The following is a 25083-nucleotide window of genomic DNA, read 5'->3' as shown; positions in this document are numbered from 1 at the left end:
ACATAGCATCATATAATAGGATTTAAGGGCACACATCCTAACACAAATAACCTCCTCTATAACTTGCATCCAACAAGTATGATCTTCCATGAGTTTTGGCTACCCAATATATGATTTTAAGGTGAGTTTTCCATTGACCCACTTCTTTGATTATTTCATTTATGGCTCAATGCTCATGTGGGGTTGATCCAATGGTTGGGGATAACACTTTGGTAGTGTTAACTACAATTTTTGGGGGTGGTTTTGAGGTGTGGGCATGTGATAGTTGGTATTAGGGTATTCAACCATGGACGTTTTGGGCACTTGGTTTATTGGATGAAGGAGGAGCTGACTTTTGTGTGATTTATGATGATTTTTCTGTTTTGAGTTGTGTTGTTGGAATGATTTTTGTCATATGTAAGAAGTTGATGAAATGTTAACTATTACTTGCCGTAGTGGTTTGAGAATGTGCTTGTACATGCCAAGTGTTTGGGGTTGGATTGCTTGAATTGTTTTCTTGATAATTGTTATATGAGGTTACGAGTTATAATCCTAGTTGTTAATTTGAGCTAACTTATGTAGCTTTAAGGTTAATAAAGTCTCAAAGCTTTTGGCATAGTCTTAAAATTTTAGTATTTTTCTTGAGTCAGATGCACTGCGTGATTTTTAATAAATTATAAAAAAAATTATTTTGAGCTGAATTTTTTATGGTACATACTACACATATAACAGCTTATCCCTATTTAATTTTAAGTTAATCAGATAAATTTTCATGGATCAAACGATTTTTACAAAAGGGCTCACCTGTTATGTAGTAAATCTAAAAGTATGACAAGTATGTTGGGATTTTGTGGATTTTACATAAAACCTTTGTTGAGTGGGTTGACTTGTAAATTCTTGCATTTGTTCGACATGTGTTTTACTTTGTTAATTTTAATAATGGTTTGGTTTAATCACTTGGTACCCAAAGAAAACTCATGAGATATGCTACCTCTATTTTGAATTGATGTGTTTTATGTTATATAATAAATACACATTGTTTGCGGTAGTGTATTAAAATGCTTTGGTTGTGTTATGGTCATTTGATTCACTTGTATGCTTATTTGATACCCTTTGGGAATTGATGCCTTGGGATAGTCAGGTTAGGCTTTAGACCCTCAGTTTTATTTTAAGGGACCATTTTCAATCTATGGAGACAGGTTTGATGGTACTTTGTGAAAGGCCTTGTTATTGATAGGCTTGATCATTGTGTTTCTAGGTTTTGAGATTCTTGGTGATGGACTTACTGATTGGATGGCTTGCTTTGGGTGATGCCCGATGGAGGTAAAATTGGTTGGTCTTCCAAGGTAAGTAGCTTTTTGATGAGATTTTTGGAAAATAATCATGTTGCATAAACATTGTTTTTGGGTCAAACACATTTTGGGAAAAATTATTTATGGGATTATGTTTTCCTAAAGAGTATTGTGTTGTGACCCTATTATATATATGACTATTTATGAAAAGTGCATCATATTTGGTAATACATATGGGGAAATGCATGATTTGTTAGCATGGAAAAGATAAGCATCTTTTATTGATGATGAACGGAAATCCACCAGTTGTCACGTGGTACTCACCTTACTCGAAACAACACCTGCACAACAACAGACAAGACCAACAAAGGGCACCGGTGTGGTGCCGGCCAAAAACCCTCCGAAGGTCAAGTTAGAGTCTGTTTACAACCCTAGAATGCCAGAGTCGAGTTAATTATGCATACCTTGGCTTATGAGGATTTTGGGGTATATATAGTGGCATGGATCCGAAATAAGCGCCTTGGTGAGGAAGTAATTTCCTTCTAGGAGAGTAATTTATGGATTTTGTGTATCACCTAGAGCCCTTTTCCTTATAGGAATCTTCTTGATTAGGGCCGAGTGTGTAGCGCAAGAACTTTCCTTGTATGCACATACGTAGAGGACAAAACAGGTTAAGGATGAAGGTCGGGTTACCACTTCAGCTTTTACCTCCTAAGGTCGTCACCCTACGTACATCTCCTATGCGGTCGTCAGCCTACGTGTGTCTCGGACAAGATCGTCAGCTTAGGACCCTAAGCTTTGACTCCGTCAGCTTGGGACCCTAAGCTCTCACTCCGTCAGCTGATACTTCAACCCAAAGCTGTCACGTATGGGGCGTAGCTGCGAACGTCAAAAGGAGATGTTCTAGTGACCATGGCTGACGGACTCGATACTCCCGTCAGCCTTCTTAAAGTATTAGCAACTTGTAAAACCACCACTATCAGCTGCCCCTACTCCATTATCCCGTCAGCTGTGGATGACGGGTTGTGGAGTTGACGTTATTGGGGAAACGGTTCATGCGTGGTAATTCGTGCCGTCTTCATTAAATGGTGGGACACATGTCTTGGACTGATTGGCTCCGTGTCTGGACGAGCATGTCGCTTCGTCTTTCGCGCCCTCTTTCTCCTATATATATATATATTTCATTTTTCCACCTTTTTTCCACTTTTCACATCCTGTTCATTCCGAGAGAAAGAGAACGTTACTGCTAATCTTATCGCACCGTCTACCAGATTGCCATCAGCTTCTTAAGGCCGTCCTTCTACTCGTAAGTTCCCTTCACTTTACCTTTTTATTTTTCTAGCAATGCCTTTTAGTAAAGTCGTCTGCCTAGGATCTTAGAATAAAAGCCCATCGCTTGTAGGTAGCCAGATGTCTAGGGAGACGACGAGTGATCAATCGTCAATCCGCGACGGAGCGGGTTACGACGAAGTCTTCCAATCAGGCCGTGAGCCCGCGGAGGGCCTATCCTGGTTGTCAGAAAGGGAAACATCAACTCCTTCTGACGGGGAAGTAGGGAGTTCTAAAGAAAGTGGGGTGAGCGAGGACGGTGGAGAAGAGAGGGTAGATGACGGAGACCAGAGGATCAATGAAAAAGGCAGTACCAGTGACGAGGGTCAGAGTGACGACGACGAGGAAGCCTTAGAGAGTACCTCGAGAGCTTCTGGTGATGATTGTCCCTTCATCCTACCTCTAGAGTGGTTCGTCAACAAGTTCCTTCCAACGATGTCGGAAAATGTCTTCAAGAGTTCGCGGTCTCGTTACCAAATACCAGACGACATCCCCATCCGCCTTCCCGAGGAAGGTGAGAGGTGTTATTCGGGACGAACCACGGATGTAGGCATGTATGATGCCATGTTCGTTGCCAGATTAAGGTTGCCACTGACTGCGTTGCATCGTCAGCTGGCTAATTTTTTGGGGATATCCGTCAGCTAGATTACCACCAACGCCTGGCGAACCTTTATTGGTGCCGAGATCCTGTGGGGTCGTCTGAGTGGTGGGAACTGTCAGTTAACCTTGGACGAGCTCTTTTGGTGCTACCACCCTCAGCACATCTCCTCGTCAAAGGGAGTGTAACATTTTGCAGTGAGGGAAAAAGAGTTGAAATTGGTGTCAGACATGCCCGATTCCAATAGGAAATGGAAGGGCAGATATTTCTTTGTAGAGGGGACGAACTGGGTATGTCGTCAGGAGGAATGAGAGTCAATGCTCATTGGTTTTGATAACACCTGGGCACATGTTAGAAATTCAGGTTAACCCCGTCAGCCTTCTTGCTTTGTCTACCTATTCGGTCTTCTAACTGGTCATCTTTTATTGCAACTAATAATCGTTCGCGCATTACCGCGGAGCAAGAGGATTTTATTCGGCGAGTGACGGCCATCCCCTTGGACGAGCAAAAGTGTCGGGACTTAATCACGCTAGATACTTTACATTTGTATTGTGACGGTCCCGAGCCGACGGAGGAAGCTTGCAAACTAAACGCTTATTCCCGTCGGCGTGAGTGTCTCTCAGTTTTTTGTCTTTATCCTAACGCTGTCTTTTTTCTAACCTTTATCCTTTACAGAAATGGAGTCAGCTAAGCAACGGGTACGTGCTGCCGCTGCTGCTAAGAAGAAGGAACAAGAGAAGGCTAGGGGCGAGTTGACCCCGCCATCTGCCCCGAAGCCCGTCGGGAGGTCCGGGGCCAAAAGGAAACCTGATGGCAAGGATGACCTTCCCAGGAAGAAGGTTGCCCCGACTCCCAAGGACAAGTCCTCAAAGAGGCCGTCACTTCCCAGGTCCGTTCATGGGGCAAGTAAGGGACCGATGACTTCGTCAGGCCCCATCACCCAAGGATCCGTACGTCGCCTATTAACCCACAAAGATTATGCTATGGAGGTGACGAACTCCATCTTAGAGGATGAAGAGATGGATCCTTGTGCGGAGCAGGCTACTGACGAGATAGGGGCGTCGGGCCTTTTTGATCTCACTAGGGTATGCCTCTCTCTTTACTTTGGTGCCTGACCAATCTTAATGTTCTGACCTAGTTTTATCTTTTTCTATGTAGGCTATGGTTCGCATGAAGGCTTTGTCAGATAGGTGCTCTGCCAAGGAGGGGTGATTGCTCGTCTGCATGAGCGCATCAAGTATCTGGTTGACGGTCAAGCGCAATACAAGGATGCAAACCGTATCTTGGGTGCGGAGCTGAAGGATTTAAAGGAAAAGCTGGCGGAGGAAAGCCATCGACGTAAGCAGGAAGAAGAAGCTAAGCTGACGGCAGAGAAAGAGCTGAAGTCCATCCTAGTCCAGGTGGAAACGACCAGGAATGACGCAGTGATGGAGTTTAAGGACTCGTCATCCTTCATCGACGCTTATGTCGCCTACTATGGGGACGGGTTTGAGGACTTCTTAAAGCAAGTGAAATCCATTCATCCTGACTTGGATTTATCAAAGATTTCCATGGATGAGTCTATCCCGTCAACCCCTGCAGGCGATACTGTCAATGAGGAAGGTGATGATGCTAACCAGAGGGATGACAGCGTTGTCCTTGCTCAGCCAGCCGCCGACCAACTCGTCAGCTTGACTCCAGCAAATCCTTCTAGCAACGATCTATGTGTCGTCAGCCCTTCTATCCCTTGCGTCCAGCCCTTTGTTGTTGATGATGATGGAAGGTCTCAAGATCCCCCGACTTCATGAACCTTAGCACTTTTCCTTCTTTTTTTTTTATTTATTTTTTATTTTTATTTTTTAAAGGTGTAGACAATTTTTAATGCTTGACGCCCATTTCTCCAGGCTTTTGTAAAGAGAGTATTTGCCTTAATCTTAATATGTCGTTTTATATTCCAAATATATTTCTTTCTTGTTATATTCCAAGTGTGTTTCTTTCTTGTTATATTCCAAGTTAAAACCGCTTGCTCGTGACGAGCCCGTCAGCATAGGGGTGACGGCGTTGTTTCTCTTGTTTGTTGAGGTAGTAACGGCGTCAGCTTCTTTTCAGCTGAGACTTCGGGTTGTTTTTATGATTTCGTTAGCCTCATGGGCAACGTCGTTGGATCAAAACTTTGTATGCCTGTCAACTTTTAACGGCGTCAGCTTTCTCAGTTGATTCAATTCGATTTATCAATTTGCCATATATCCGTCACTTTTATGAACAATGCCGTCACCTTCTCTTCTAGCTAATTAATGACTTATTTTAAGATGTTTGCCATATATCCGTTATTTTATATATGGCGGCGTCAGCTTCATCGGCTGACACGGGTAGATGACGGGTTCAGTACTTTGTTGCCCCTGTGCACTGCGTACTTAGTGACGAGGTTGTCCACTTGGTGGACTTAGCAATAAAGTCGTCCACTTTGTGGACTTAGGAATAGGGTCATCCACCTTGTGGATTTAGCCATGGGACCATCCACTTTGTGGACTTAGACATAAGATCGTCCACTTTGTGGACTTAGGCGTGAGGCCGTCCACTTTGTGGACTTAGCCAAGAGGTCGTCCACTTTGTGGACTTAGCCATGGGACCGTCCACTTTGTGGACTTAGACATAAGGTCATCCACTTTGTGGACTTAGACGTGAGGCCGTCCATTTTGTGGACTTAGGTGTGAGGCCGTCCACTTTGTGGACTTAGCAATAAGCTCGTCCACTTTGTGGACTTAGCAATAAGGTCGTCCACTTTGTGGACTTGGCCATCAGGTCGTCCACTTTGTAGACTTGCTGTTTCCTTGAAGACATAATAAATTTACTAGTCGTTTCTGAATAAAACTCCTCTTATTATGATGAACGCATAAGTAGAACTTTGTTCGAAAAAGGATAAACTTCCAGCCCTTTGAGCTTAAAACATATAGTAGACAGGAATAAATTAGGACAGATAATTAAAAATAAAAAAAAGTAAACTGGCAATGAGGAGTAGTGTTCTGCTTGCTATCTTTCACTGGTAGTACTTTCTAAGATGCTCGGCATTCCATGGGTGTCGTAGCCTCTGTCAGTCGAGCGTTTCTAAGTGGTAAGTGCCCTTTCTTAGCCCTGATGTAATCTTGTAAGGTCCTTCCCAGTTTGGGCCAAGCTTTCCTTGTGCAGGATCTCTGGCAGTGCCCATTACTTTCCTTAAAACGAGGTCTCCGAATTTGAAGTCTCGGCGCTTGACTCGGGAGTTGTAATGCTTGGCCATGAGGTCCTGGTATCGTGCAAGTCTCTGCTCAGCCATCGCCCTTACCTCGTCAACTAGATCCAGCTGTAAACGTAGCTCTTGGTCATTTCTTCCTTCGTCATGATTGTCCACCCTGTAACTTGTGAGTCCTATCTCGACCGGGATGACCGCTTCACTCCCGTATGTTAGCTGGAACGGAGTTTCCCCCGTAGGAGTCCTTACTGTCGTTCTGTACGCCCATAGTACGCTAGGCAGCTCCTCAGGCCATATGCCTTTCGCCCCCTCGAACCGAGTCTTGATGATTCGAAGCAAGGATCGGTTCGTGACTTCAACCTGCCCGTTTGCTTGAGGATGGGCTGGGGAGGAATAGTGGTTCTTGATTCCTAGCTCTGAGCAGAAGGTTTGGAAAGAGTTGTTGTCAAATTGTTTACCGTTGTCCGAGATCAAGACTCTTGGAATTCCGTACCTGCAAACAATGTTTTTCCATACGAAATTCCGTACATTCTTTTCAGTGATCGTGGCTAAGGCTTCAGCTTCGACCCATTTGGTGAAGTAATCGATGCCGACGACGAGAAACTTCAGTTGCCTTGCTGCCATTGGGAATGGTCCCATGATATCCAACCCCCACTGGGCGAACGGCCATGGGGCGGTTATGGGGGTCAATTCTTCCGCCGGCTGCCGAATGATATTGTTGAACCTTTGACATTTGTCGCAAGCTCTCACATAAACCTGGGCGTCATTTTGCATTGTCGGCTAGTAGTATCCGGCCCGAATCAACTTATGTACCAATGACCGTGATCCAGAGTGGTTGCCGCATATCCCCTCGTGTACTTCTCTCATAACATAGTCTGCCTCTTCGGGGCCTACACATCTTAAGTACGGTCGAGAGAAGCCCCTCTTGTAGAGGACGTCCTTTATCAAGACGAACCGTGCTGACTGGACCTTCAGCTTCCTTGCAGCCTCCTTCCCTTCAAGCAGCGTGCCATCTTTTAAGTAGGAGATCAGGGGGGTGGTCCAATTGTTTTCGGAACCAATTTCCTGTATGTTGACAACGTCTATTAATGGTGAGGGCTGGGTAAAAGAAAGTACCTTGTCAACGATGATCATAGACTCTGCAGATGCGGCTTTGGAAAGATGGTCGGCTTGTTCTTTTTCACTTCTTGGAATTTGGACTATCTTAGCTTGCAGCCTATCTATCCTCTTCTTTGCCTGCTCCCAGTACTTCTTCATTTTTTCGCCCTTGCACTCGTACTCGCCGTTTACTTGGCTTGTAACGACCTGGGAGTCGCAGTGAACAACTACGTTTGCGACCTCTACAACTTGGGCAAGATCTAAACCTGCTATCAGGGCTTCGTACTCAGCTTCATTATTAGTTGTAGGAAAATCGAGACGAACCATACATTCGATCTCGTCACCTATCGGAGATTTAAGTACGACCCCTACTCCTCCAGCCTTCTTGTTGGACGACCCGTCTGTAAAAATGCTCCATTGGGGATTTTTTGCCTCTTCGCCTTCCACGCTGGTGAACTCTGCAATGAAGTCGGCAACCGCTTGTCCCTTGATGGCGATGCGAAGGCGATATTGTATATCAAATTCGCTCAATTCTATTGACCATAACGCCATTCGTCCGGCGGCTGCAGGGCTGCCCATTGCTCGCCGTAAAGGTTTGTCAGTTAGGATGACTATCGTATGGGCTTGGAAGTATGGCTTGAGTTTACGGGCCGCCATGACCAGAGTGAAGGCAAGTTTTTCCATAGGGGGATATCTCTCTTCTGCACCATGCAATGCCTTGCTTGCGTAGTACACAGGCCGTTGAACCTTGTTGTCTTCTCTAACTAAGGCCGCACTGACAGCGGCCGGGGAAACGGCCAGATAAAGGAACAGTTCTTCTCCTGGTTGCGAGGGACTTAGTAATGACGGCGAAGAGAGATAGACCTTCAAATCTTCGAACGCTTGTTGACATTCGGCCGTCCATTCAAAGGATTTTTTCAATGTGCGAAAAAAAGGTAGACATCTTTCTGCTACCTTCGATACAAATCTACTAAGCGCGGCGACCCTGCCATTGAGGCTTTGTACTTCCTTCATATTTTTAGGGGGTGTCATCCCCATAATGGCCTGAATCTTGTCCGGGTTGGCCTCGATGCCTCTTTGGGATACCATGTATCCTAAGAACTTTCCCGCCGTCACTCCGAAGGCATACTTGCTTGGATTGAGCTTCATGTTGTAGGAGCGAAGAGTATCAAAGGTTTCCTTGAGATCCTCCAAATGATCTTCTTCCCTTTGACTTTTGACCAGCATGTCGTTGACATATACCTGAATGTTTCTTCCAATCTGTCGTTCAAACATCTTGTTCATGAGCCTCTGATAGGTCGCTCCAGCATTTTTCAAGCCAAAGGGCATGACCTTGTAGCAAAAAAGGCCTTGGCTTGTTACGAACGAAGTTTTTTCTTGATCAGCTTCGTCCATTCGGATTTGGTTATATCCAGAAAATGCATCCATGAAGCTCAACAGCTGATGTTTCGCCATAGAGTCCACCAAGGTGTCGACCTGCGAGAAGGGGTAGCTATCTTTGGGGCATGCTTTGTTTAAGTCCGTGAAGTCGACATACATCCTCCATTTTTCGTTGTTCTTTGTTACCATCACGACGTTTGCCAACCAATCAGGGTAGTACACTTCCCTGATAAATCCCGCCTCTTGTAGTTTGCGGACTTCTTCTGCTACTGCTTGATCTCTTTCTTGGGCAAAGGTTCTTTTCTTTTGTCGGACGGGCGGGAAAGATGGCGACACGTTTAACCTGTGTACCATGACTGATGGGTTGATTCCTGGCATGTCTTCATGGCTCCATACGAACACATCCTTGTTTTCTTTCAAGAAGGCCGCGAGCTCTTGACGTACCGCCAGGTCGGCCAGGGTGCCGATTTTGGTCGTTCGCTCCAGGTGGGCTTCGTCAAGAAGTACGTCCTCGAGCCTTTCGACGGGCTCTGTCGCCATCCGACGTTCCTCTATGTTCATGGCCTGAACGTGATTGTCCATCTCCATCATGGCTACGTAACATTCGCGTGCGGATACTTGATTTCCCCTCAATTCTCCAATTCCATAATCAGTAGGGAATTTTAACATCAAATGGTACGTCGATGTTACGACTTTTCATGAGTTGAGGGTTGGACATCCTATGATGGCATTGTAGGCCGACGAGCAATCAACTACCAGGAATGTTACATTCCGGGTGATCCGCTGTGGGTAGTCTCCAACGGTTACTGCCAAAGTGATAATGCCAAGTGGAAGTACCCTCGCTCCTCCAAAGCCAACGAGTGGGGCGTTAGTCGGAACTAATCGTTCCCTTCCAATTCCCATTTGTTGGAAAGCAGGATAGTAGAGGATGTCTGCTGAACTACCGTTGTCTACAAGGACTCGGTATATGTTATAGTCTCCTGGCTGTATAGTGACGACCAGAGCATCGTCATGGGGATGATGAAGGCACCGGGCGTCTCCTTCTGAAAATTCAATGGGGGGATTGTCAATCCGTGATCTTTGGGGTGCGGAACTTGTCATCTGGACGTTCTGAACCGTTCTGAGGTATGTCTTTCGGGCTTTCTTGGATGACCCGACAGTCATGGTGCCCCCTACAATCATCCTTATATCTCCTATAGGTTGCCTGGGGCGATCATTGTCTCGTTGAGGGGCCTGATTTTGTGGTGGGTCCGCCCTCTCCTTGTTGACGAACCTCTGCAGCCTTCCTCGTCTAATAAGAGCTTCTATTTGCTGTTTCAAATCGTAGCAATCAACGGTGTCGTGGCCATGATCTTGATGAAACCGGCAGTATTTGCCCCTTGGTCTCCTGTTGGGGTCTCCCTTCAATTTACCAAGAAAGGCCAAAGTTTCTTCATCTTTAATCTGCATTAGTACCTGGTCGATAGGAGCGTTTAAGGGAGTGAAGTTCGTGAATCTTCCCGTAGGCGGTTTGGGTCGTCGATCTTCTCGTCGTTCTCTGGTTCTTGCCATTTTTCGCCCTTTGTCCGGTTGCGCATCTTCCTGTCCTTCCCTCTTTCTAGGCTTGTCCTCTTGTGCTAGCAAGACATCCTCTGCGTTCATATACTTCGTCGCCCTGTAAAACACATCGGACATAGTCTTTGGGTCATTCTTGCGTAGAGAGAACAAGAACTTACCCTTTCGTAGCCCGTTTGTGAATGCTGCCATAAGTATCTTGTCATCTGCCTCGTCTATCGAGAGGGCTTCCTTGTTAAAGCGGGCTATGTATGACCTTAATGTCTCATCTTCTCGTTGCTTAATATTCAATATACACGCAATAGACTTCTTATGCCGGTGACTCCCGATAAAGTGTGATACAAACTGTGCTCTTAATTCCTTAAAAGTGCTGATTGAATTAGGCGTCAGCCTACTGTACCAGTCCCTCGCAGGTCCTTTCAGAGTGGTGAGAAAATCCCTGCACATGATTTCATCCGGTACGCCTTGAAGATGCATTAGGGTTCTGAAAGATTCCAAGTGATCCAATGGGTCCTTGGATCCGTCGTAATTCTCCACGTGAGGCATGCGAAACTTTGGAGGAAAGGAGCATGAATTCACGAGCGCTGTGAAAGGCAAATCCATTCTATGGACTAGGTCATCCAGGCCGTTGGATACTCGCCCTCTAAGGGCGTTCATCATCGCATCCATACGTTCCCTCATTTCCTACATCTCAGCTGCTATGTGAGTCGGCATGGTGTCCGAGACGGATGGCCGGTTGGTCTCTTGCCGCTCCAGTCTAGTTGGAGCGTTGCTACCCTCAGGCCCTTCTGCGTTCCTTCCTTCCGGACTAGCACCCTCCTGGTCTTCCCTTGGTGCACTCGAGTGTGCATTCCTTTGTCGCAATTGTTCTTCTAAATCATGATTCTGCTTGGTGAGGCGCTCAACCGCCGCTGCAAGCATTTGGACTTGCCTCTTTAGAGCTGTGGCGTGCGGTTCGTCGCCTTGATTGTTGTTCGTTGCCATTGATCGAGTGAGTACCATGCAACTTTTGTCTTAAGAATAGAGCAAAGGCTAAGTAATCTCGTTTCCTACAGACGGCGCCAACTGATGACGAACGGAAATCCACCAGTTGTCACGTGATGCTCACCTTACTCGAAACAACACCTGCACAACAACAGACAAGACCAACAAAGGGCACCGGTGTGGTGCCGGCCAAAAACCCTCCGAAGGTCAAGTTAGAGTCTGTTTACAACCCTAGAATGCCAGAGTCGAGTTAATTATGCATACCTTGGCTTATGAGGATTTTGGGGTATATATAGTGGCATGGATCCGAAATAAGCGCCTTGGTGAGGAAGTACTTTCCTTCTAGAAGAGTAATTTATGGATTTTGTGTATCACCTAGAGCCCTTTTCCTTATAGGAATCTTCTTGACTAGGGCCGAGCGTGTAGCGCAAGAAATTTCCTTGTATGCACATACGTAGAGGACAAAATAGGTTAAGGATGAAGGTCGGGTTACCTCTTCAGCTTTTACCTCCTAAGGTCGTCACCCTACGTACATCTCTTATGCGGTCGTCAGCCTATGTGTGTCTCGGACAAGATCGTCAGCTTAGGATCCTAAGCTTTGACTCCGTCAGCTTGGGACCCTAAGCTTTCACTCCGTCAGCTGATACTTCAACCCAACGCCGTCACGTATGGGGCGTAGCTGCGAACGTCAAAAGGAGATGTTCTAGTGACCATGGCTGACGGACTCGATACTCCCGTCAGCCTTCTTAAAGTATTAGCAACTTGTAAAACCACCACTATCATTTATAAAATTCTTGGAATGGATTTTATAGATTTATTGCATTATTGGCAAATTCTAAAGATTCTTTATCTTAGCTTGTATATATTTGGGAATTTTATGCAAAATATTTATGACAAGAAATGGTTTTGAGGACTTTGAGAATATTATGGATATTTGGTTATTAAAATATTTGGTGAAACTACTTGGAAGTGAACTGTATATTTCAAATACATTAACTTGTGAGCTTTTAATGTTGATTTGTCATTGTGCCATGATATTGGTGATTACCCCATTTGTGTGACCACATCATCTATGTGACAACCTTGTCATGTGGCCTTGGGTGAGGTTTCTGGTTTTGAAATGGTATTGGATATATTTATGGCTCACATTGACTAATAGGTAGTTTCATAGTTATTTTGGGAAGCTTGGTGCTATATTATACCTTTCATTCTTGTCATGTTGTAAAGGAAATTAATTTTGCACAAGTTAAATGGTTTTTTCCATTTTATAGCATGTTTGGTAAAAGGTGCATTATCATGAAACTTGCATTTCCCCCACTCCCATTAATTATGCTATTTACTGGGCTTTAGCTCCTCCCACTCTCTAATAGTTTTACAGATAATTTAGCTACACGTCGAGGATAAATCTTAATTTACTGGTGGTGGTTGGTGTGTTATATTAAATTGGGAGACTTGGGCCACAAATGGTTGGTGACTCAATCTTGCAAGTGTAACGAGGTAATTAATTCTATTGGAGGTTGGATACTCGAGGTTTGTTAGCCCTAGGCATAGTAGGCCTAGAATCAATGTTGAGGTTGCGTATTCTAGAAAGGATATGGCTTTGTGTAATCCAATTGGAGTTTTGTAAAATATTCATGTATTATTTGGAGGCACGTGATTTTTAGTTATTGTTTGTAAATGTGTTATAGAGTTTTGACTTGTAATGTGGAGATTTCAATATGGTTATATTTGTATCCTGTGGAAAAGAAAAGAAAAGAAAAACTCCTATAGTCTCTCTCTTGATGGTTCTTTTCTCATGCTTTGGACCCTTTTGGCTTCGAGGCGTGACACTTAGAGTTCCTAATCTTGCATCCAATTTACTATCTATTCAAAAGCTTTGTTTGCAAAATAATGCTTTCTGTTATTTTGATGCTTACAGATTCTCTATTCAAGATTTACCTTCGGGGAAGATCCTTTACAAAGGATTGAGTAAAGATGGTGTTCATCCCATTCTTGCATCATCTTCTCTATACTCATCCTCATCCAATTCCACTACTTAGACTACCTCTTCAATTCATCAAACTTCACAAGCTTTTGCTTTGTCTTCTATCAAATCTGCTTAAATCTCACTTTGGCATAAAAGACTTGGACATCTAGGCGCAAAACTTCTCCATTCTGCCATTAAATCTGTAAATCATGATTTTCCATTCAATAAGGTTGATGAATGTTCTTCTTGTAAATTTTGTATAAGTGCAAAGATGCACACACTTCCTTTGCACAAACATGATATTCAATCTACTTCTATGCTACAAATTGTTCACTCTGATGTTTGGGGTCTAGCACCCATTTCTTCTTCATTTGGATATAATTACTATGTTGTGGTCATTGATAATTTTACTATATTTACTTGGTTCTTTCTACTTAAACAAAAGAGTGAATTGTTTGCTGTTTTTAAGCACTTTAAGAACCTAGTTGAAAATCAATACTCCTCTAAAATTAAAGTGATTAGGTTTGATAATGGTGGGGAATATGTCAATTCTTAGTTTCAATCCTTTTGTTTTGACCATGGGATACTTCATCAGACCTCCAACCCACGTACTCCCCAACAAAATGGAATTTCATAAGGGAAACATAGGCATATTATAGAAATTGGCTTAGCTTTACTATATTAGTCTCACCTACCACTCAATTTCCGGTCCTATATCCTTTCCACGGCCTCTTTTTTTATTGATAGGCTGCCCTCTATGGTCTTAGGTCTTGTTTCTCCTTAGGAAAGGTAAACTCTATGTCACCTCCTCTTTCAGCTCTTAGGACCTTTGGGTGTGTTTGTTACCCGTTCCTTACACCTTATAATAAGAATAAACTTCAGCCCAAGTCTGTGGAGTGTGTATTTCTAGGTTACCCTCCTTTGTCCAAAGGATATCTGTAACGCTCCAAAAATCATAAGCAATAAAATTCTATTTAATCTGAAAAATTCATAAAAATATTAAATAAAAGAATCCAGCAACCTAAAAATTTCATCACAAATGTCAGAGATCTAATCCACCAAAAATTAAAACATCCTCAAAAAAATTCTCCAGTACAATGTTTAATATCATAAAAGTAAAAATAAAATCTTCAGTCCCACAAAATAATTTGTAACTGCTGACTTCTAGAAATCTCTACTCCAATAATCCATCTAATGTATCTGTAAGGGGAAATAAAGAAGGGTGAGATAACTCAATAAGTGGAATTCACTAACATTGGGGTGTGGGAACAACCTTTAAAAAAATAATTCTTACAAACAATTCATTACTCATACCTCATCAATATTTTATCATCAAATATTTCATATAAAAGAAATGATAATCTTTATATAGTGAGCCATCATAGTGTATATATATATTGATACCATTACAAACACAATTTCCTAGGCTTTACTCATGGTCAACGTTTACGCCCCGTTGATAGGGTTGTGCTATCCCCTTTTCTGGGACTGGAAGCTCCTTTTCATTCTCTTTCTTAAGGATGGTTCCTTTGGAACCTTAAGGTGCACTCCCTTGCTAAGGAGCTTCCTTTTTGGATCCTCAATAGTATACTCCCTTGCTAAGGAGCTACCAAACGTGCACTGTCCCCTTTTCTAGGACCGTCCCTTGCTAAGAACTAGCTACAGTATGATTGTCCCTTGCTAAGGACTAACACAATACTGAGCTTTTTAATCACGACTTGCCATAGGTTTTCAAAACATATTCAAGATGCTCACATAAATAATCCATTCATAATTCTCAAAATATCAATATATATATATATATATATTCACACACACAAGTTTAAATAAATTTAGGTTGTCCCACATGTTTTTCGTAAAAAGAATATTCAACGTGCACATCAAGCATTTATAAAGTATCAATTTATATATAATATCAACATATTTATTTGATATAAAATAGTTTAATAATCAAACACTGTTTTGGGAAAACCCCCAACATTAGCAAACACCACTTACCTCTTAGTTACATAAATAGAGGAAATCAACCTCCCTTGAATTACAACAAATCTGTAGAATTAAAACCTAGCAACACCAAAAATAGGTTCATCAATACACAATTTCCCACTTAAAAATCTATTTTCACGCTTAAACGGTTTTATCCTAGACAAAATTGTTATATCCAAAATCCTCTATTTATTCACTAAACTATCCAATTTAATATTGGAAGCCACGTATAGCCTTAATTTATCCATCTAGTTGCTTAGCATTCCCACTTGATGCTGCTGGGTATTGACTCTACTATTATATATATACATCAAGTGGGATATCTATTGACTCTAATATTATATATATATATATATTCAATCTAACATGGCTCCCACGTACAAACCTTAATTCATTCATCTAGTTGCCTATTCCCCCATTAAAGCTGCTGGACAAGCTTTAGAAAACAATAAAAGGGTGATAGTTGATTTAGTCAACAATGGAGGCTATGTGTGAATACATATGAACACAAGCACCCTTATCCCTTTAACATAGTTACAAAGTCCAAGCCTATTATTCTATTTGTTCAATTTCAAAGTCTATGGTGACCATACGGCTATATATATACAATTCCTACTACAATAATCATCATGGTCTACTAGAGAAGCCAAAACTCCCTTTTAAAAGCTTTAAATCTTCATAGTAAAAAAAATTATTATACATATATAACTATTCAATCAAATATAGGAAGCCATTTAGAAGCCTTAACTATCAATCTAGTAGCCTATAGTTCCATGATGCCGTTGGACTTGTTTTAGCCAATAAAAAAAAGGAGATGATTGATTTGGTCAACAGTGGAGGCTGCACCCTTTTCTATTAGTATAGAGATAGTCTAGGTTCATAACTGATGATGTCGAAAATATCACCAATAAGTTGCAAGCACTCTCCAACTCGAATCAAACCTACAAAAAGAAAACAAAGAGACCTAAAAGAGAGCACTGGTGTGGTGCCGGCCAAAAACCCTTCGAAGGTCAAGTTAGAATTTTTTTTCAACCCTAAAGTGCTAGAGTTGAGTCAAATGTGCATACCTTGAGTCATGGGGGTTTTGGATGTATTTATAGGGGTGTAGAGTCGACTTCCATCCCTTGATTATCAAGCTCTTTCCTTCTATGATTAAAACTCTTTCCATTCTCATACCTTCAAGAATTCCTTTCCTTATGAAATTCCTTTGATTAAGGCTAACGTGTAGTGCAAGAATTCTTCGTATTTATGTTCGCGTGAATCACACTCAGGGCCACGTCAGCCCTAATCACATAGCGTGGTTTGAGGTAGCCTAGAGAGCGACGCATGAATTCTTCTTGTCCGTCTACCACCCATCCGTCCTCTTTGAGTCATATTACCCGTCACCTTATTGTAATCATACCGGCCATACCGTCATGTTGGTTTTACCCTTATCAGTTGCCCCCTCATTCCGTGATACCGTCATCTCTACGAAGCGGTTTCATGGAATGACGGTTAGAGTCTCTAACGGACACGCTGGATGCTGTCATAAATGCTCAAGGACACGTGGGGAGATTTCAATGGTTGTTTGCTAGAATCGATGCGTCACTTCGTTTACCGCACTATTACCTCTATATATATCACCCTCAGTATTCACTTTTACACTTTTTAGAAATTTTTCTGCTGTTCAGAGCGCTACCGTCGACCTTGTTCAGAGAGTAACCGTCTCCTTTGGGTAACCGGGAAACAACGTACCGATAATTTCTCAGTCGTGTTTTTCTCGTCGTTTACTAGTAAGTTATTCTTATCCAATGTTTTGTTATTTATTTTTCTTGTTGGTCCCGTCGTCGGCACAAATCTAGAGCCTTAGGTTTCCTTTACCCATCATATGTAGGTGTCAGATGTCTAGTGAGGCGTCAAGTAGTCAGTCTTATGCCCGCGAGGGAGCGGGTTAAGAAGAGGTGTTCCCGTCAGGTCAAGCAGACCAAGACACCTCCAGCGGGGAGAGGGAACCGTCAGCCAGCTCTCTTTCCCATGAGGAAGATGAAGGGCAGGATGGGGATGGGTTAGAGTATGACTCGACCGACAACCTAGATGGTGTTGACCCACCGGTCCAATCCGTCATAGGTCCTGACGGCTTCAGGGAGTTCGTCCTGCTCCCTTTGTGGACGGTGAATGACTTCGTGTCAACCATCAAGCCAGCGCACTTCAACACGCTGAGGCAAAAATACCAAATACCCGACACCATATCCATCCGTCTACCATTCAAATCAGAAAAATGCTATTACTATGGTCTTGAAGATGTCGGTGTCTATGAGCAAATGCTAAAAGCGGGTCTCCGATTTCCCCTAAGTGCACTGCACCGTCGTCTCCTCCAGTACCTGGGTCTGGCCGTCACCCAGATATCTCCGAACGCATGGAGGGTTTTCCTGAGCGTCGAGGTACTGTACGGCGTCATGTCTGACGGAGCTAGACGGTTAACAGTGGAAGAATTTTTTCATTGTTACCGTCCGTCTGAAATTACAAAATCAAGGGGGATGTACAGCTTTGTGCCGAGGAGTCCGGAACTTAGGCTAGTATCCGAGACCCCAGACTCCAACCGTAACTAGAAGGGTCGTTACTTCTTCCTTCGAGGAGATAACTGGATGTGTCGTCCAGGTGACGACGACTACATGCCGGTAGATAAAACGTGGGGGATAATGCCCCCGTCTGGTACGAGTCCGTCTACTCATTAACCGTCATTCATTTTCATGGATTTTCTCTTACCCTTTTTTTTTTTTACAGCGAGGGACCGTCCACCTATCTCAACCGAACAGTTCGGCTTTCTGGAGAAAATTTTCCAAAAGACAAAGTTGTCTGAACGGACCTGGTCGAAGCTCGTCACATTGGATACGTTACATTGGTATTGTGACGATCCTGAACCTACACCCGTCGCTCGACGATACGACGCAGGTGTACGCAAACGTAAGTTCTGGAATCCTTCCGTCAATAATCTGGCTTTATGCTATTTCTTTTGTTGACCGTCTTCTTTTGTAGAAATGGATGACGCCAGGAGACGGGCTATCATTAAACAGCAAGCAGCAAAAAAGAAGCAAGGGGGCGACGCTTCAAAGGTGGATCCGTCACAGACGGCTCCTAAAAGGCCATCTTCTGAGAGGTGGGACCGTCACTCCAAGAAGCAGAAACTTGTGACGGGTCTACCCGCCGGTCAGGGGTCCGGCATGGCAAAACCAGTTCCCAAGCTTGGAATTGGCAAGGGTAAGGGTTTGATGACCAACCCGGACCCCGTGAAGGAGAAGCCCCCCGTCCTGCTTCGTGAAGACCCCCAATACGCTCTCCGTCGTATTGGTTCCATCATAACCGATGAAGACTATGAAGACCTGGGGAACCATGTCACCGAGGCCATGGGGGAGACATGTCTATACAGCTTAGCCCAGGTTAGCTTCCGTCATAGGCCTATTCCGTCATTTTAACTTCGTTTCGTTCTTTTCCGTCCTGAATTTATTTCTATCCGAACCGTTGCAGGGTGTGTTAATGGCCAAGGGCTTGTCAGACTGTTGCCTGGCCCAGGAAAGAGCCCTTGAACGAGTACGTGCTAAGGTAAAGGTGACGGCGGAAGAACTGGACGGGTTGAAGCTATGGAGGGTCCGTCATGAGAAGAAGCTGACGCTCTCCGAGCAGGCTCGCGAGAACTTAGAGAAGGAGGTGGAGCTGCTCAGGAAGACGGTGAAAGCCCATGACGAAAATATTCTTCAAGCAAAAATTGATGCCGTCAGAGAGTACCGAGACTCCGACGCACTTCTGACGGAGCTTGGTTCCTCCTTTAGCAACGGGTTCGATGACTGCATCCGTCAGGTGAAGGCGTCATTCCCTGACTTGGACTTAGCTCACATAATCATAGATACTGACGCCCGAACCCCTGCTTACCCCGTCGACTCTGAAGGGATGGAGGAACTCTTTGGCGAGGTTCCAGGTGATGACGGGGTCGCTAAAGCTACAGAAGAAACGACTGTCATTGATTCTTTCCAGCCGTTGCCTGAAGGCCCTGAGGAACCCGTCACAATTAAAGACTAATGTAATTTGTAGCGATAAGGAAAAATTTCACTTTCTGTATTTTGTTCAACTCTTTTGGACTTTTTGTTGTTGAACTGCACTGTATTATTGATACTTCTTGGGTAATCCGTTCATACTTGGACCCGTCGTTTTATGCTTTGCATGATCTCTTCAGTATGTCCTAGACTATCTGTTCACTTTGATTGAACTTTGCTTTTTATTTTGCTTATTTATTTAGCTCTTTAGTGGATCCGTCCACTGCATGGACAGAAGGTTTTTGTCCTTCTGTATGACCCGTCCACTGTATGGGCAAAGGGGTCCGTGCGCTTTGTGGACTCCGAAATTTCATCCTTTGGGGTGGTCCGTCCACTTTGTGGACTTGTAGGGTTTCATCCTTTGGATGATCCGTCCACTTTGTGGACATGTAGATTTTTCATCCCTTGGATGGTCCGTCCACTTTGTGGGCTTGTAGGGTTTCATCCTTTGGATGATCCGTCCACTTTGTAGACTTATAGGTTTTTCATCCCTTGGATGATCCGTCCACTTTGTGGACTCGTAGGTTTTTCATCCTTTGGATGATCCGTCCACTTAGTGGACTCGTAGGTTTTTCATCCTTTGGATGATCCGTCCACTTTGTGGACTTGTAGGTTTTTCACCCTTTGGATGATCCATCCACTTTGTAGACTTGTAGATTTTTCATCCCTTGGATGGTCCGTCCACTTTGTGGGCTTGTAGGGTTTCATCCTTTGGATGATCCGTCCACTTTGTGGACTTATAGGTTTTTCATCCCTTCGATGATCCGTCCACTTTGTGGACTCGTAGGTTTTTCATCCTTTAGATGATCCGTCCACTTAGTGGCCTCGTAGATTTTTCACCCTTTGGATGATCTGTCCACTTTGTGGACTCGTAGAATTTCCAACAGCATGCATTTCGTATTTTCTAAATAAAAATTCCTCTCATAAGTTCAACAAACCAAATTGTCAATGGAAAAGAAAACTTGAGTTCTAAAAAGTAAAAGCTATGACTGTCTAAAATTAAACTGAAAATAAGGCAGTAAGTATCGTCTTATGATTGCTGCACTACTGGTAGTACTTCTTCAGGTGCTCCGTGTTCCAGGGATGGCCCAACTTCCTTCCGTCTAATGTCTCCAAGTAGTACGTTCCTTTCCTGTGCCATGAGATGATTCTGTACGGGCCTTCCCAGTTAGGACCCAGCTTTCCCAAGGATGCATCCTTCATAGCGCCAAGCACTTTTCGTAACACTAGATCTCCCACCTTGAAGTCTCGGTGCCGGACCTTGGAGTTGTAGCATTTTGCCATCATGTCTTGGTACTGCGCCAGTCTCTGGGCTGCTGCTGCCCTGACTTCATCTACAAGGTCAAGCTCTAGATGTAATGCTTCAATATTCTTGCTCTCGTTATAGCTTTCCACGCGGTAGCTCATCAATCCCACTTCTGCCGGTATGAGGGCCTCAGCACCAAACGCCAATCGAAACGGTGTCTCTCCTGTTGGCGTTCTTGCCGTTATTCTGTACGCCCATAGTACACTTGGTAGTTCGTCTGGCCACATGCCCTTTGCCCCTCGAGCCGGGTCTTGATAATCTTTAACAAGGACCGGTTCGTGACTTCAACTTGTCCGTTGGCCTGTGGGTGGGCGGGTGACGAGTAGTGATTCTTGATTCCCAGCTGAGAACAAAAGTCTCAGAATGCATCGTTGTCGAATTGCTTACCATTGTCTGAAACGAGCACTCTCGGGATCCCATATCGGCAAATGATACTTCTCCATACAAAGTTGCGAATGTTTTTCTCCATGATAGTAGCAAGAGCTTCTGCTTCCACCCACTTGGTGAAGTAGTCAATACCAACCACCAAGAACTTCAGTTGTCTTGCCGCTATTGGAAATGGACCCATGATGTCTAACCCCCATTGTGCGAACGGCCATGGGGCCGTCATGGGTGTGAGTTCCTCCGTTGGCTGTCTAATAAGATTGCCAAACCGTTGACACTTATCGCAGGCTCTAACGTACATATGGGCATCCTTCTGCATTGTCGGCCAGTAGTACCCTGCTCGGAGTAGCTTGTGCACCAGAAACCTTGATCCCGAGTGGTTTCCACAAATTCCTTCATGAACTTCCCTCATCACGTAGTCCGCTTCGTCATGGCCAAGGCTTCTCAGATATGGTCGGGAGAATCCTCTTTTGTAGAGGACGTCTTTAATCAGTATGAATCGGGCAGCCCTAACCTTCAATTTCCTTGCGTCTTCCTTCCTGTCTGGCAGCTTGCCGTCCTTGAGGTACGCCACAATTGGAACCGTCCAATCATCTTTAGTGCTTAATTCCTGCATTCGAACGTTATCTAGTAGCGATGAATGTTGGACGAAGGACAATACCTGTTCTGGGACGATCATAGGTTCGGCCGAAGCAGCCTTTGCGAGTCGATCCGCCTCTTGATTCTCTTCTCTTGGGATCTGAGCTATCGTGAATTGGAGGTCACTTGTTCGACCCCTCACTTCTCCGAGGTACCTTCTCATTCGTTCATTCCTACAATCATAGCTCCCATTAACTTGGCTGGCTACGATTTGGGAATCGGAGTAGACTACTGCCTTCCTGGCCCCAGCCGCTGTTGCAAGCTCCAATCCTGCCACTAGGGCCTCATACTCCGCTTCGTTATTTGTAGTGGGGAACTCCAGACGGATCATGCATTCAATCTTATCTCCTTCCGGGGTGTGGAGTACAACTCCGACTCCTCCCGCATGCTTATTGGAGGATCCGTCTATGTGAATTCTCCATGTGGGCGTCTCTTCTGCCCCCTGCTCCTCAGGTGTAGTGAATTTCGCGATGAAGTCTGCCAATATTTGTCCTTTCACAGTTGTTTGTGGCTGGTATTGGATATCGTACTCACTCAGCTCGATAGCCCATAAAGCCATCCGTCCGGCTGTTTCAGGATTGTTCATTGCTCTCCACAGGGGCTGATCCGTCAGGACTATTATGGTATGTGCTTGAAAATAGGGCTTCAGTTTTCGAGCTGCAGTTACAAGAACGAAGACGAGTTTCTCCATCCGTGGGTATCTCTCTTCCGCGCTTCTTAGCGCCCGGCTAACAAAGTACACGGGTTTTTGTATCTTCCCTTCCTCTCTAATGAGAGCTGCACTTACCGCTGCTGATGAGACGGCAAGGTACAGGAACAATTCCTCCCCCGGCGTGGACGGACTAAGCAATGGCGGGGCAGAGAGATATGCTTTTAACTCCTCAAATGCCCTTTGGCATTCGTCCGTCCACTCGAAAGATCTCCTTAGTGTTCTGAAGAAAGGTAGACACTTGTTCGTTGCTCTCGATACGAACCTGTTTAGGGCTGCTATCTTCCCTGTCAAGCTTTGCACTTCCTTCACCGTCCTCGGAGGAGATAGCTCCATAATTGCTTTCACTTTCTCGGGGTTGACCTCAATGCCCCGCTGGGACACCATGAATCCTAGGAATTTTCCAGCGGTTACTCCGAATGCGCATTTGCTTGGATTCAGCTTCATTTTATATGTTCGAAGAGTGTTGAAAGTCTCCTGGAGGTCCCTCAGATGATCCGACACCTTTGCGCTTTTCACTAACATATCATCTACGTAGACCTGGACGTTCCGGCCAATTTGGTGTGCGAACATTTTGTTCATTAATCGCTGGTATGTGGCTCCTGCATTTTTGAGCCCGAATGGCATCACCTTGTAGCAAAAAAGCCTTTGGCTTGTCACAAATGATATTTTTTCTTGATCTGTTTTCTCCAACTTAATCTGATTATACCCTGAGAAGGCGTCCATGAAGCTCAACAACTCATGTCTTGCGGTGGAGTCCACTAAGGCGTCAATGTGTGGGAGCGGGTAACTGTCTTTAGGGCACGCTCTATTCAGATCCGTGAAGTCAACGCACATTCTCCACTTCCCATTTGACTTTTTGACCATTACCACATTTGCCAGCCAGTCTGGGTAGTACACCTCCCGTATGAAGTTCGCTTCTCGTAGCTTCTGCACTTCCTCTGCTGCGGCTCGATCCCGTTCGGGGGCAAACACGCGCTTCTTTTGTCGAACTGGAGAGAAAGAAGGTGACACGTTCAATTTATGAACTATGACTGCTGGATCTATTCCCGGCATGTCGTCATGGCTCCATGCAAACACGTCTTGGTTCTCTTTGAGGAACAGTAGGAGCGCATGTCGAACCGGTTGATCGACCGAGGTTCCTATCTTGGTGGTCCGGTCGGGCCTCGAATCATCCAGTTGTACCTCTTCCAATTTCTCCACGGGTTCTGCTACTGTTCTCTGTTCTTCGATGTTCATTGCCTGTACATGGTCATCCATCTCTATCATGGCAACATAACATTCCCGTGCAGCCACCTGATTTCCGCGCAGTTCTCCAACTCCATATTCGGTGGGAAACTTGATCATCAGATGGTAGGTAGAGGTGACGGCCCTCCATGCATTGAGAGTGGGTCGTCCGAGTATGGCGTTATACGCCGAGGAGCAATCGACCACGAGAAAGGAAACATCCTTGATTATTTGCTGCGGGTAGTCTCCTACTGTCACCGCTAATGTGACGGATCCTAAAGGATAGACCCGAGTTCCATCAAAGCCAACGAAGGGCGTGCATGTCGGAATCAGGCGCTCTTTGGCAATCCCCATCTGCTGGAACGCGGGGTAGTAAAGGATATCCGTCGAGCTCCCGTTGTCCACTAAGACTCGGTGGATGTTGAAGTCCCCTGCCTGTATGCTAACTATGAGTGCGTCGTCATGGGGGTGGTGAAGGCGTCGGGCCTCCTCTTCTGAAAACTCGATGCTGGAGCTGTTCCGTCGTATTTCTTCCAATGAGGAGCCCGTTGACTGGACATTTTGCACCGTCCGTAAATAGGTCTTTCTAGCTTTTTTAGACGACCCTGCTGAAGTACTGCCCCTATTATCATCCGTATGTCCGCTACTGGTGGTCTGGGCCGTTCGTTTTCCCGTCGGGGATTTTGTTCATGGTTTTGATCCGTTCTCTCCTTCCTGACGAACCTTTGTAACCTACCCTGCCTAATGAGGGCCTCAATTTGCTGTTTCAGGTCATAGCAATCCGCCGTATCGTGACCATGATCGCCATGAAAGCGGCAGTACCTGTCTCGTGGCCTCTTATTAGGATCTCCCTTTAGCTTGCCAGGGAACGTCAGAGTCCCTTCGTCTTTTATCTGCATCAAAACCTGGTCAGTTGGGGCGGTTAGGGGGGTGAAGTTTGTAAACCTTCCCGTAAGCGGCTTGGGTCGCTGATCCTCCCGTCGTTCTGCGGTTCTTGCCCTTTTGTGCCCCTTGTCGGGTTGCATATCTTCCGGTCTTTCCCTCTTTTTGGGCTTGTCTTCTCTAGAGAGCAAGGCGTCCTCTGCGTTCATATATTTTGTGGCCCTGTAATACACGTTGGACATAGTCTTTGGGTCATTCTTGTATAAAGAGAACAGGAACTTACCCTTCCGTAGCCCGTTCGTGAATGCTACCATGAGTATCTTGTCATCGGCCTCGTCTATCTGGAGGGATTCTCTGTTGAATCGGTCGAGGTATGATCTCAAAGTCTCGCCCTCTCGCTGCCGGATGTTCAACAAACACGCAGTGGATTTCTTGTGCCGGTGACTCCCAATGAAGTGGGATACAAACTGCGCGCCGAGTTCCTTAAAAGTGCTG

At 44.8% G+C, this 25083-nt stretch overlaps 3 protein-coding genes across 3 annotated transcripts; all 3 read right to left on the bottom strand.

The window, feature by feature from the left end:
• Positions 1–6268: 6268 nt before the first annotated feature.
• LOC142635519 (uncharacterized) lies at positions 6269–7030 on the bottom strand. Its single transcript, XM_075809661.1, has 2 exons — positions 6900–7030; positions 6269–6662 (listed from the first exon to the last, which is right to left on the bottom strand). Exons 1-2 carry the CDS (start codon positions 7028–7030, stop codon positions 6269–6271), a joined length of 525 nt encoding a protein of 174 aa, XP_075665776.1.
• Positions 7031–7186: 156 nt separating this feature from the next.
• Positions 7187–8542, bottom strand: LOC142635518 (uncharacterized). The gene has a single exon (XM_075809660.1). The coding sequence runs from the start codon at positions 8540–8542 to the stop codon at positions 7187–7189; it is 1356 nt and encodes a 451-aa protein (XP_075665775.1).
• A 1038-nt stretch (positions 8543–9580) lies between these two features.
• On the bottom strand, positions 9581–10525 carry LOC142635517 (uncharacterized). The gene has a single exon (XM_075809659.1). The coding sequence runs from the start codon at positions 10523–10525 to the stop codon at positions 9581–9583; it is 945 nt and encodes a 314-aa protein (XP_075665774.1).
• Between the last annotated feature and the right edge of the window lie 14558 nt (positions 10526–25083).

Source organism: Castanea sativa, chromosome 5 (genome assembly GCF_040712315.1).
Source record: "Castanea sativa cultivar Marrone di Chiusa Pesio chromosome 5, ASM4071231v1".
Classification (NCBI taxonomy): Eukaryota; Viridiplantae; Streptophyta; class Magnoliopsida; order Fagales; family Fagaceae; genus Castanea; species Castanea sativa.
The sequence above is the reverse complement of the archived record's forward strand: the minus strand, read 5'-3'. Positions and strand labels throughout refer to the sequence as shown.

Bases quoted from the DNA above. Each gene is read 5' to 3' on its own strand.
- LOC142635519 (XM_075809661.1), bottom strand. From the start codon at position 7,030: ATGGCAGCAAGGCAACTGAAGTTTCTCGTCGTCGGCATCGATTACTTC. The intron at 6,663-6,899 runs GTACGGAATTCC...ATGGGCGTACAG, and splicing joins TGGAAAAACATTGTTTGCAG to AACGACAGTAAGGACTCCTA.
- LOC142635518 (XM_075809660.1), bottom strand. From the start codon at position 8,542: ATGGGGATGACACCCCCTAAAAATATGAAGGAAGTACAAAGCCTCAAT.
- LOC142635517 (XM_075809659.1), bottom strand. From the start codon at position 10,525: ATGAACGCAGAGGATGTCTTGCTAGCACAAGAGGACAAGCCTAGAAAG.